The following is a 13446-nucleotide window of genomic DNA, read 5'->3' on the forward strand; positions in this document are numbered from 1 at the left end:
TCAAAGCCTATTTGGGCCACCAGAGTGCTCAGATTCCCTGCCGTGGGACAGAGAACATGGGGCAGGGAACCACGGGGATAGGCAGGAATTTACTCAAGTGGCTGATTCCCAGGCGCTAATGGCCATCCATCTGTCCTTCCTCAGCAAAGGGTCTGATGACTCCTCCCCATCCCTGGTGACCCTGGGGTGGAAGCCCAGCAAGTGAAGGGATGCATTCACGACACCTGTCTTTGGAGGGGACCAGGGAGGCTGGCTGCCTCTCCAACCGAGTCTAGGCAGCACCTTCCCCACCAGCCTATGGGCATTCGCGTCTAACAGAGGGGCTGGCAGGAGGCAGGGAGAGCCCAGGATCAGGGGAGATGCCCCTCAGTCCTGCCCCGTGGTGGGGGTGGGGGTGGACACCACCTTTCCTGTGCCTGGCTGGGGTGAGACACTGTGGGCACCGTGAGGCCACACTCTCTGCTTCCGTGAAGATGGAGCAGGCATGCTGGATCAAGGCCATGTCCGTCGGAGGAGCCCTACTTTCAGAAGTGGATTGAGGCTTATTTATAGGGAGGATGCCATGTACAGCTGTGGGCTAGAAATATGAGGGCTGGGTCTAGGCTGGGGTTATAGCATTAAAGGCTCTGGAAACAGTGAAAAAATGCCCTTGAAGCTCTCCAGGCTGGCACTGCTGGCAGTGGCCACAGGGAGCATGGGTAGGAGGAGGGTGCGTGGGGAGCCCTTGTCCTTTGAAACACTTTGAGGCCAGAAGGCAGTCAGGGTGGGGTATGTGCTTAATCGGGCTTCCCTGGTGGCTCAGATGGTAAAGAATCTGCCTGCAATTGAGGAGACCTGTGTTCGATCCCTGGGTCGGGAAGATCATCTGGAGAAGGGAATGGCAATCCACTCCAGTCTTGCCTGGGAAATCCCATGGACAGAGGCACCTGGCAGGCTACAGCCCATGGGGTCGCAAAGTCAGACAGGACTGAATATGTGCTTAATCGAAAGTTTCTTCTTACCCCAGCTGTACTTTCCAGGGCCACTTCAAGAGGGGTGTGCAGCATGCATGGGGCAAGGAGTCAGCAAGATTGGAGCAGGGAGGGGGTCACTGCCCAGCTCTCCCCTTGCAAGCTGCCCCCGAAACCTACATTTTCTCTGAAATGAAAGTTACTTGCTCAGTTATGTCTGACTCTTTGCAACCTCATGGACTGTAGCCCACCAGTTCCTCTGTCCATGGAATTCTCCAGGCAAGAACACTGGAGTGGGTTGCCATGCCCTCCTCCAGGGGATCTTCCTGACTTGAAGATGGAACGCTGGGTCTCCTGCATTGCAGGCAGATTCTCTACTGTCTGAGAAACTGTGTCAAAAGACCCCGTCTTTGACTAGATCTCCTCGCTCTGCACCAGAGGACATCCTCTTCCTACTGGTCACGAGGTCGGAGTTTGCACCTGCCCGACATCGCCATGGCCGCAACCCCCTTCCCCCGCCTGAGTCTCAGGTGTTGCTGAGACTTGAGTCCAAGCCAATTTTTTCTTACCTCTTTGCCCTTAATAAGGGAAACTGAGGCATCTGCAGGAGAAACAGGAAAGCTGAAGTCGGCAATCCCAGGCTCTGACCACTTGCTTGACCCTCTGGGCTTGGGAGCCTTCTCAGCGACCCCAGGACGCGGTGAGAATACGGATCCCCGGTGGCCGAGGATGAGCTCGCAGGCGGGCGGCGGCAGGGGGCGCTCGCTACCTTGCCACGCGCGCCTCCTCGGTGTCCGCAGGCCCGACGGAGTCCAGTCGGGGCGGAAAAGCATTTGGGGAAGGGTCTCCCCGCTCGCCTCACGCCCTCCGCTCGGCTTCTGGCCTCTCGGGCTCCGGGGAGCGCGTGTGGTTTATGATGCGCCAGAGCCCCGACACACCCACCCACCCTCTCCTTGGGGCTCTTGGGCGGGGGAGGGAAGATCTGCTGGCGACCACCCCCCTAGACCCGAGGGCTCGGCCCTAGCCGCGCAATCCGCAGGAGAGACGTCCCGCCTCTGTGCCCGCGGACCTGCCAGCGCCGAGTCCCGGCTCCTTTCGTGCACCGACCTCTCCACTTCTGCCAGCATCCTTCCCTCGGTCCCGAAGACCCCAGACGCCGGGCCTCTCTGACCTGCCGCAGGGTGGAGGCCGGGAGGAAAAGGGTAGGGGCGCCAGAGCGGAGGCCGGGGGCGCGGGGAGGCTGCTGCCCGCGCGCCCCGCAGCGAGGCGCACCTTCCACCCAACCTGGGTGGTACGCCCCCGCCCGCCCCGCCTCCCTGCCTCCTCCCGCTCGCGCCTCCAGTCTCCTCCCTCCTCCCACCGCGCTTGCTCTCCTCCCCGCTCCCCGGCCGCGGCGTGCTGCCTGCAGGCGCGGCTCCGGGATACAGGAGCTCCGGAAGCGGGTCGGCCTCCGCGCCTCCTCCGAGAACCGGCTGCGCACCCCCTGCCCGGCCGGCCGGGCCCCGCGCCCCAGCGTGAGTCCAGCAGCCTCCCCGCGTCAGGGCGCAACTTTCCCCCGGTTCCCGGCGGGGTGGAGACCTCAGAGGTACAACTTGGTAAACTTCTCTGGGGCGGACGGCAGGGGCGCCGGGAGCCGGCACGCCAGGATGTAGGAGGGCCGTGACCGGCCCCGGGGCGTCCCGCGACCCCTTTCGGCCTGGCCATGGGGCTTCAGCGCCTTTAGCACCCCCAGGGGGGCGACCCCCTCGTCTAGCCGACCCGGGTGGGACAGCGCCGTCGCCGGCTGTGCGCGCGCTGGGGCGAGCAGCGCTGGCTCTGCCGGCGTCCGGCCCCGCCATGGACCACCAGGAACCCTACTCGGTGCAGGCCACTGCGGCCATCGCGGCGGTTATCACCTTCCTCATCCTCTTCACCATCTTCGGCAACGCGCTGGTCATCTTGGCTGTGCTGACCAGCCGCTCGCTGCGCGCTCCGCAGAACCTGTTCCTAGTGTCGCTGGCCGCCGCCGACATCCTGGTAGCCACCCTCATCATCCCTTTCTCGCTGGCCAACGAGCTGCTGGGCTACTGGTACTTCTGGCGCACCTGGTGCGAGGTGTACCTGGCGCTCGACGTGCTCTTCTGCACTTCCTCCATCGTGCACCTGTGTGCCATCAGCCTCGACCGATACTGGGCGGTGAGCCGGGCCCTGGAGTACAACTCCAAGCGCACCCCGCGCCGCATCAAGTTCATCATCCTCATCGTATGGCTCATCGCAGCTGCCATCTCGCTGCCGCCCCTCATCTACAAGGGCGACCAGGGCCCCCAGCCCCTAGCCCGCCCTCAGTGCAAGCTCAACCAAGAGGCCTGGTACATTCTGGCCTCCAGCGTTGGGTCCTTCTTTGCACCCTGCCTTATCATGATTCTGGTCTACCTGCGCATCTACCTGATCGCCAAGCGCAGCCATTGCAGAAGCCCCAGGGCCAAAGGGGAGCCTGGGGAGAGGGCGTCTAAGCAGCCACACCCTGTCCCTGGGGAAGTTTCAGACTCAGCCAAACTGCCAACCTTGGCCTCTCAACTGGCCACTCCTGGAGAGGCCAATGGATGCTCCCAACCTCGCCCAGGGGAGAAGGGTGAGGGGGAGACCCCTGAAGACCCTGGCACTCCTGCCTTGCCACCCAGCTGGCCTGTCATCCCCAACTCAGGCCAGGGTCAGAAAGAAGGGGTTTGTGGTTCATCTCCGGAGGAGGAGGCAGAGGAGGAGGAAGAGGAGGGTTGTGAGCCCCAGGCCTTGCCGGCGTCTCCTGCCTCAGCTTGCAGCCCGCCGCTGCAGCAACCACAGGTTTCCCGGGTGCTGGCAACCCTGCGTGGCCAGGTGCTCCTGGGCAGGGGCACAGGCCCTGCGGGGGCACAGTGGTGGCGGCGGCGGACACAGCTGAGCCGGGAGAAGAGGTTCACCTTCGTGCTGGCTGTGGTCATCGGCGTCTTCGTGCTCTGCTGGTTCCCTTTCTTCTTCAGCTACAGCCTGGGTGCCATCTGCCCGCAGCATTGCAAGGTGCCCCACGGCCTCTTTCAATTCTTCTTCTGGATCGGCTACTGCAATAGCTCGCTGAACCCCGTCATCTACACCATCTTCAACCAGGACTTTCGCCGTGCCTTCCGGAGGATCCTGTGCCGCCAGTGGACCCAGACGGCCTGGTGAGCCCGCCAGCCTGCCGCCCGTGTGGGGTGGTGCCAGTGGTGCCAGGGTCGCCCTGCTTCACCCTGTTTTAGGTGGCCACCTCCCTGGGGCTTTCTGGTCCTTTCCTGGTCCTGAAGCCTCATCCTGGGGACCCCCTGGGAAGTTCAGGCGATCTATTTGAAGGCTCCCCTTGTGGGCTACTGTCCATGGGGTTGCGAAGAGTTGGACATGACTGAGCGATTAACCCATACACACACACACACACTTGCTGGCTTGGCTGTGGGGAGCCATCTCTCCACCCACTGCCTGTGCAAGGGCAGATGGACGAGGCTTGGCCCATCCTGAATGTAGCTGAATGTTCTGGGCTCCCCTCCCAGAACTGCAGACCCCTGCCAACCAGTGGTGGGCTTCCCTTCCCTGAGAACCCCACGTCTTCTGGTTGACTAGTTGCTCTCGGTGTTTTATTCCTTTCTCTTCTTCCGCTGGAAAACAGCAGGAAGCCAGCCTTCCACTTTTTCCAGGAGGGCCTGCTGCAGAGGAAGAGGCAGAAGTGACAACAGGCGTCTGCATTGGGTCCCCAGGTCCTGATGAGGCACTGGGTGGGGGTTATGGGCCGGAACTGTCTTTGGGCCCTTCTTCGCCTTCGTCCTGCTTTTGGGTTTGTAACTCCTTTGAAGACCAGAATCTTGTATCGTTTCCCTCTGGAAGGCAGGTGGGTATGTGGATGCCTCAATGGGGTGGTCTGGAGGCCTGGCCTCCTCCTCGACGGGAGAGCCCTGATCACTAGCGTTCACCCCCTGCAAAAACTGGGGTGACAATAGCTTGCTGCCTACTTGCCGCCGGGAGATGAAAGGCATGGCTGAAAGTGTTGTGCTCCATGGGGTAACACACTAGAGAACCAGAAAATGTTATTATTCAGTAATGTAAAAAACCCCCTTTTCTGTGTTTACCACCGCCTGTCTTCCTGTAGACTTTTGTTCTATGCCTGGGGTGTGAATTCCCACCCTAAACTGGAAGTGGGGAGTGGCAGACATAACCACAGTTTCAGTTCAAAGATTTCTTTGAGAATGTGTTCTTAAGCCTGCAAAGATTTGAGTTATTATGCTGCATGATAACGTCTCAACATTTCACCTGCAACACCAAGAGGGTTTTCATTGGCTTGGGCCCCCTCCCCCACAGTGGGGGAGAAATCTTTTGTCATCAAGCTGGTGACTGTTTCCCCAAGATCGCTAAAGATACCCACTGCGAGGGAATGGTGTGAGACGAGAGTGTGTGGTGGAGTGCTGGGGCTGGAGCAGGTGGGTAGGGGCCCCGTGGGCTCCTGGGGGGCCTCCCACTGGAGTCCCCAGGCTAGACTCAAGCCCCACGTGGACCCCTGTGATGCATAGCTGATGCTGCCCCTGGTGGGCGCCGTCTGCCCGTCTCAGACCCCCTGAGGGGGCTCCAGGGGCCTCTTCCTCTTGGTCCCCTCTCCCTTCCCTCCCGGAACAACTGGCAGCTCTGGGAGGATGTTTCGCAGCCTTCCCCATGGGTATGCCTGGCTTCGCCATTAGGCCAGTGAGCATCTTATCTTGGGGGCTGGGCTGAGCAGCACAGGCACTGGTGGCATGCCGATGGGCCTGGCTGGATCTGGAGGGATGCCGGGGGAGTTTTCTGGGCTGGAGAGAACGGAGGGGACCAGCGTAGCTCCTGGGGTAGGAGGCCATCCAGCTCATTCCCTGGTCTCAGTGTGAGACTGGGCCTGGGGAGGGGCTGACTTTTGTCATCTGCTGACTAGTCTCATGTGTGCCCCCACGGGACCCCTGCTGTTGTTGCCGGTGTCCTCTTGTGATATGCAGGTTTTTATTTTTTTTAAAGTCCGAGCTATTTTATCAATAAAGGATATTTTGTAGTAAGCAAGCTGTGTCCTCATTGCCCAAAGACAACTGGTAGGAGTTATTTCTCAGCTACTTGTGTAGCAGATTCTGGCACAGGCGCCCTCCCAGGGCCAGTTGCCTTTTCCTCCCCTGGGTGTGGCTGGCTAGTCCCCACCCGCCCACCTGAGTTTGTCCACTCAGCTTCCCTTATTCATCAGTACAAGTCAGTGGGGGTGAGAGTCGCCAGGGGAGTTTGAGACTGGCTGCTTGGGAAGGAAGGGAGGGAAGGCTTCCCAGAGGAGGTGACCTTTGGGCAGGGCCTTGGGTAAAGAGCAGGAGTACACCAAGAGGGAAGACAGGAAGGTGTTTTGGGCAGGGGACCAGCACATGGGGGCCGACAGAGGTGGTTAGACATCACCCACACAGAATGGGAGGAACATGGGGAGGGAGGGAGGGAAAGCGGGTCACTCAGAGGAATGTTTTAAGCTCCTGCCTTCACCCTGATACCTAAGGAAAGACTGAAGGCAAAAGGAGAAGGGGGTGGCAGAGGATGAGATGGTTGGATGGCATCACCGACTCAGTGGACATGAATTTGAGCAAACTCTGGGAGACAGTGAAAGACAGGGAAGCCTGGCTTGCTGCAGTCCATGGGGTCACAGAGAGTTGGACATAGACACTGAACAATAGCAACGACTTCAGTGAGGGGCAGGAGATTGGGATGGATCTGCTTTACGTCAGGCTCTCCGGCATGAAGATTCAGAGCTGGAAGGCCTGCAGATGGTTCCTGTCAGTCTCCCCACTTTCCAGGTGAAGCATCTGAGGCCCCAAGTTACTCCATGAGTTGGGTCAGGAGTTGAGTTCAACAGGCTTCCTATCACCTCAGAGAAGGCAGTCTCTGGGGCCCGAACTAGGTTGGCCAGGTTCTGTTGGCAGGGGAGGCCAGGATGCAGGCTGGTTGTATTAATAGTAGCAGTTGGCAGAGGGCAGGGGTAGGACTGATAACAATGGCAGACCCCAGGGAAGGATGAGGCCTGGGAGGGGAGGGCCCAGATCTGGTGGGGGGAGGCCACGCCCACCACAACCAAGCTTTCACTTTAGTGGGACCTTGGCTTCTTCCAGTGGAGGAGGGGCAACAACCCAAGACTAATACATTCATCATCATTGGTGGACTTGGGAATAGAGGCCTTCAAGGAAGAATTTACAAGGAAGTCACACCCTGCCTTGAGGAGATTTCATCACCTCACAGCAGCCTGTATACCCACCCCTAAAAACCTCAGCCAGATGAGGGCAGATCAAGATAGCTCCAGTTTGTGTGCATGCTAAGTTGCTTTAATTGTGTCTGACTCTGTGTGACCCTATGGACTGTAGCCCACCAGGCTCCTCTGTCCACGGAGTTCTCCAGGCAAGAATACTGAAGTGGGCTGCCAGGCCCTCCTCCAGGGGATCTTCCCAACCCAGGGGTCAAACCTGCGGCTCTTACGTCTCCTGGATTGGAAGGCGGGTTCTTCACCACTAGTGCCACAAGTAGCTCACCTCTTCCCATTTACTGAGCTCATGGCTTTTCTGGTGTCTTTGTCTGATTAACTCATTTCATCCTTATGCTCATCCTATAAGGTAAGTATCAGCCCATTTTATTCCGGGGAAACTGAGTCTTAGCAAGGTCAGACGGCTTGCCTGAGGTCATCCAGGCCCAAGCTCTTTCTGCTGGACCACACTGTTCCTTGCTGTTCTGGAAGATGATCCCCCAGCCTAGTCTCTGGGGATGATAACAGAAAATGACCCCTGCTAGAGCCTGACTGTTGGCAGTAGAATCTGAATATATTATCTTGTTTAATCCTCATAACGTAGCTGGGTGTGGCCATTTTACAGAAGAGGAAACTGGGACTCAAGGTCACCCAGCTGCTACTGGGCGTCAGGGGATGCTGAAGCTGCATCTGGCTCAATTCAGTTAGTGGTGGTGCTGTGATCTGCTGCTCATGTCTGTCACAGCCAGGGAATGAATGAGTGATAGTGTGTGTGTCATAGGTTTTCCACTCCTGACAGCTCAGTCCAATCCCTGGATTTTGTTAAAGAAGAGATGGACGCCCAGAGCGAGAGATGAGGGGTTGGGCCCTTCACCCTCATCCGCCAGCACCGCAGTCACACCATGGAGAGCCAGCTTTTGAACCCAAGCTGTCCGGCTCTGTGCCCACCACACCACAGCTTCATACTGAAGGGATTACGTCCAGACACAAGGGAAAAAAGGCCCATGTTCAGACATATCTGCTGACTGTCCTCTGTGCGACAGGTCCTGTGCTAGAATTGTCCCCATTTTGTTACCATATTCAGTTCTCAGATGAAGAAACTGAGATATCGGCCTGGGGACCTGCCCAGGGGAATAGGGGGTGCAGCTGGAGCTGGATCCCAGGACCCCCGGCTCCCACCCTGGCCCTCTCCTCCTCTCACACCGTTCCTTCTGTTCCGTGTGGGCAGCACCTGCTTTTGATTTCACCCTGAGCCTGTTGTAGCCATGCATCCCGGGAAACAAACTCACTCAGAAGGACAATGCACATAGTGAAGTGCAGTTTATTACACCAGCGGGCCCAAGGCAGAGTCTCCTCTTAGCCAAGGACCCCGACCAGTTTTTGTGAAAACCTTATATACCCTAAGTGTACTTGCTCAAACCCACCTCCCCAGATTCCTTGAAACTAGTCTGGACAGGGTAAAAGAGAGATACGATCAAAGTGAACCCATGATTCATGTGTCACAAGACTAGATAAACAGTGGATATTTATCAATAAGCCTGTGGCCATATCCCGATAAACATAATGGAATTTACCAGTTCTGTTACAGAGATAATTAGCATGTTCTTTTAGGCAATGGAGAGTCCAAGACCAAGTCCTGAGGCTCTTTCATCCGGGGGGTCTGGTTTCCCATTGGTATGCCACATCTATAGACACCGGGCACGGAGTTCAGAGTCCATTGGGAGGGTGACCATGCATGTAGGCTAACGTTCGCAGCCTGGCCTAAGAGAAGCACAGCTCTGTCTGTTTCCTCCTTCATTCCCCCTCTTGATGCTCTTAACTCATATTATGAGCATCATTCATAGGGATATATTGCACCCTGGCTCTCCGACCACCAATTTGGGAGAATGACATCAACCTCTGGGTTGCAAAGTTCATAATACATTGTAAAATTCAGGGTCCACAAAGCAGAACTATCAAGGTGACTATAACAATGGTAAATATAGTTTTCCACCAGTCACCCTTCACCCAAGATAGGACCGAAGTCCAGAAAGGAATGTTTTCATTTGACATTGCTTTTACCTGGTTTTTCAAGTCATCTAAAGCATTTGATACACTGCCAGATAAGTCAGGAATGCATGCACAACATCCAACCTTAATTATAGCACAGGTTCCTTGTTGAGCAGCTGTATGTCCAAAGCCATTCTATTTGGAATTACCACTTTTCTCATTTGGATTTGTTCTTCATTTAAGGTTTGGATGGCTTTTGTTCTATCTAGAAGGGCCTGTTTTGTGAAATTAGTCAAGGCCTCTACTTTAATCATAATATCTGTTGTCCCTATAGGGGGTACGAATAAGGCAGCAATATACTCATACCATTGAAATACAGATCTTGTCCACCTAGCATGTAAATAAGGTAGATTTACCGGAGCTTGTTGTAGGTTAGGCTGTTACACTGGCATTTATATCAAATGTAACCCTATGACCCGAGTCTGTTGACTCTAGGTCTGGCTTACACCCAGAGAGCAGGGAGAGATTATGATAGTGTCCCAGGAAAGAGCAGAGTGGTTTAAAATCTCCTTGGCCGAGCGGTGACAGCCCCCAGGGAAGTCCATCCATCACAAACAAAAGCATAGCCCCACATACCCAACAGTTGGAGGTATTGTGGAAGTTGGCGTAGGAATGTGCACGTTGATGAGACCAAGCAGCAGGAGTTGATTATGCGGCTTCATCCTGAAGGGGCTCGTCCGGGATCTTCTTTTCCTTCTTCTTAAGGATGGTCTTAGTCTCTTGAGGGTCAATGGGGTCCCTCTGTGCAGTCCACTCAGCGTTTTCTGGGTCTGCGTGGTATGCTCTCTTCTCCCTTGTATGATGGATCCAAGGGGCAATACCTGCAACTTTAACTGCAGTAGGGGTAGTTAGAATAACAGTATAAGGGCCCTTCCACCAAGGGGCTAGTAAATCAAGTTTCCAGTCTACGACCCATACTTGGTCACCAAGCGTAAACTCATGAATCTGTTCCCCAAGGGGGAATGGCACCCTTTCTTATACACAAACTTAGTTACCTGATTTACCTTACCCAGTTCCATCTGCTGCGAAATCCTATCCCCCTTTACCTGAGGCAAATTTGTTGATACCTGTTTTATTATGGGAGGGGGCCTCCCATACACAATTTCATATGGAGAATAGCCTTGGGACTGTGGGGTCATCCTGAGTCTGAGCAGAGCCGTTGGAAGCAAGTCCACCCAGGAGCAGTCAGTCTCTACAATCCACTTGGAGAGTCTCTTTAAGTGTCCGGTTGGTTCATTCCACCATCTCAGAACTCTGGGCCTATATGCAGTGTGCAGTTTCCATTTGATGTTTAAAGTTTTGCTTACTTGTTGTACTAAATCAGCTACAAAAGCCAGGCCATTGTTTGATCCAATGCTGGTAGGAAATCCAAATCTGGGAACTATTTCCCTAAGCAGGCACCGGGCTACTTCTGATGCTCTTTCAGTCCAGGTAGGAAAAGCTTCTACCCATCCCGAGAACGTACATACCATGACCAGCAGGTAATGGTAGTGTCAGTGAGGTTTCATTTCAGTGAAGTCCACTCCCAGGTGTTCAAGGGGCAGTGTGCCTTTCAGCTGAATACCCGGAGGTTTTTTTCTGAATACCCGAGAGGCAGCATTAACCTGTGAGCAGGCAGCATGGCCTAGGTGGGTCGCTTGATGTGTTTGGCTTACCAGAGTGCGCGCCAGCTTCTCCAGTACCAATAATTTGCCACTTGGCAATTCCCACCATCCCTTTTCAGTCTTGACAGCCCCTTCCGCTTTGGCTAACCTGACAGCCATTGCCCTTGTTTTATCAGGCTAGTGCCATCAGTGTATAGGACCCGATTAGGGTCTGGGACCTTGTGTCCTTTAAAACAAACCCCAGATACCTTACCTCCTCTTTGTAGATCTGGGCCTTCTTCTTCGACACCGGGTAACCTGCTTCCATCAGCAGTTGGAGCAGTGCTTTTGTCCCTTCCCAACATTTTTCCTTGGTCTTGGCAGCCAGCAGCAGGTCTTCCCCATATTGTAGGAGCCAACATCCATACTCTTCCGAATGGAATGAGTCCAGGTCAGAAGCCAAGGCTTCCTCAAAGGTGGCTGGGGAGTTCTTAAACCCTTGTGGGGGAGGCCAGATGAGCAGCTGTTTGGTGCTCCCGACTGGATCTTCCCATTCAAAGGCAAAGATGGGCTGTGACCCTGGGGCGAGGCGTATGCAGAAGAAGGAATCCTTGAGATCTAGGCAAGTGTAAACTTCAGTCCTCAGTGGGAGGAGGCTAAGTAAGGTGTAGGGGCTTGCAACAGTAGGGTGTAAAGTCACAGTAGCCTGGTTGACTAGCCTAAGATCTTATACAGGCCTATAGTCCTGTCCTCTTTCCTTTTTGACAGGCAGGATTGGCGTAGTCCAAGCCGACTGGCACTCTACTAGAATGCCCACTTGTTTCAATCTATTGATGTGGGGTAGTATGCCGGCTCAGACCTCTATCTGTAGCGGGTACTGGCGCTTTCTAACCGGGATGGTGCCTGGTTTGAGTTCTATTATCACTGGGGCTTGATGTTTAGCTGGCCTGGGTGGAGGGGGGGTTGTTTTCTGCCCAGGCCTCAGGGAATAATTGAGTTAGCTCTTTTCGTGCTCTTCCGGCCCACCGGTTCTTCCTTCGGAGGCTCATGCAACTTCCACTCATCTTGGGGTGGTATTGAGAGAGAGGGCAAATAAGTCATAGAGTCCATCTGGAAGGTGGGCCTCTCCTCGGGGGAGAAAGTCACTGGTGCTCCTAGTTTGGAGAGCAAGTCTCTTCCCAACAGGGGCACTGGGCACTCAGGAGTGTAGAGGAACTCATGAATCACTTGGTGCCCCCCCCCATCTGACATTTTCTGGGCTGGCAAAACGGTTTAATCATCTCTTCTCCCGATACCCCAGTTACATCGGTAGTCTTTTTGGACAGTGGTGCCACAGGTTTTGTTACTACCGACAGTTCTGCTCCTGAATCCACCATGAAGTCAATGTTTTGGTCCCCCACTTTTACGGTTACCATGGGCTCTCGGGGACCTGATATCTCTGAGCCCCGTCGGCCCTATTTAATTTCCAAGTCAGCAAGCCCCACAACTGCGGGAGCTTCCTCTTCCTTCCTTGCCTTAGGGCATTCATTCTTCCAGTGGCCAAAAACTTGCACCGGGCGCACTGGTTTGGCTGCAACGGGGCCTGGGGCCTCCTTTGGGACCAGTTGAAGGACTGTCCTGTCCCTGGGGCAGATGAGGTTTTCCAGAGGGCCCGAGATAGACATTCCCAGAGCAGCAGCTAGCATTGCAAATCTCTTTTCTGTTCTCTTTCGTTCCCTCCGGCTCTCTGGCAGAGAACAGTCTCTGCTTAATTCCAACGTCTCCCTGCTCTTCCTGTCAGCACTCACAAGGAGAGGCGGGTATAGCTTAGGCCGTTCGGCTGGAGCTGGATCCTGGAAGTGTTGGCCAGAGGCTTCTGCCACCGGGATCGGAGCCCGGACCTCCGGGAGAGCTGGTAGAGGAGCAGCGGCTGCTGCAGGAACTTCACCTGGCCCTGGATCGGGCATTAAGGCGGCCTCCGGTCCTGGTGGAGCACTGGGCAGCGGGTGTGTCATCATCCAGTATGGGGGAGGGCCAGGTTATCTTCGTCCAAATCCTACCAGGTCCCAGAGGGAGAAGGGGGATCGGTGTGTCTTCACCTGCTGGTCAGCATGGCCAAAGCAGAATACCACGTGGTCCAAGACTGTTTCTCCCTTAAAGTCCGTTCTGCCTTGGTGGGCTTGATCAGGTGTGGATGAAAACACAGATGGGTTAAATATCCCATGTCCCAGGCCATCTCTGGAAAAGTCAATTCATACTCACTTCTGTATCCCCCTCCTTCTAGCCTAACAATTCCCAGGGGGTCAAGAATTTCACAGCAAACAGGACACCTCCTGGGGGAGGTCAGAATATGAGCATACAAGGACCAGTTTCCTATCCTAAAAATCCCCTGGCGATCACTGGTAATAACTTTCCCTGAGACGGCATGGACACACCCCCTAAATGACCTTCACAAATTCCCTTCCTAAGCCCTAGCGCGCTCGTCGACCTGTGTACCAAGCAATCGCTGCCTGCCTCTTCCAGGCTCCTGTGGGTTCCTGCCCCTTCTAGTCCCTCCCAGGGGGGTGATCAAACCCCCTCTTCTACCCTGCCGGGTGGGTTCCTCCTCACCTGAGCATTCAGTTCC

At 55.4% G+C, this 13446-nt stretch overlaps 1 protein-coding gene across 1 annotated transcript; it reads left to right on the plus strand.

The window, feature by feature from the left end:
- The first annotated feature begins 2340 nt into the window (after positions 1–2340).
- ADRA2B (adrenoceptor alpha 2B) lies at positions 2341–5991 on the plus strand. The gene has a single exon (XM_065929810.1). The coding sequence runs from the start codon at positions 2787–2789 to the stop codon at positions 4128–4130; it is 1344 nt and encodes a 447-aa protein (XP_065785882.1). The 5' UTR covers positions 2341–2786; the 3' UTR covers positions 4131–5991.
- Positions 5992–13446: the final 7455 nt, after the last annotated feature.

Source organism: Muntiacus reevesi, chromosome 3 (assembly GCF_963930625.1).
Source record: "Muntiacus reevesi chromosome 3, mMunRee1.1, whole genome shotgun sequence".
NCBI lineage: Eukaryota > Metazoa > Chordata > Mammalia > Artiodactyla > Cervidae > Muntiacus > Muntiacus reevesi.

Coding starts and splice junctions, on each gene's coding strand:
- ADRA2B (XM_065929810.1), top strand. CDS start 2,787: ATGGACCACCAGGAACCCTACTCGGTGCAGGCCACTGCGGCCATCGCG.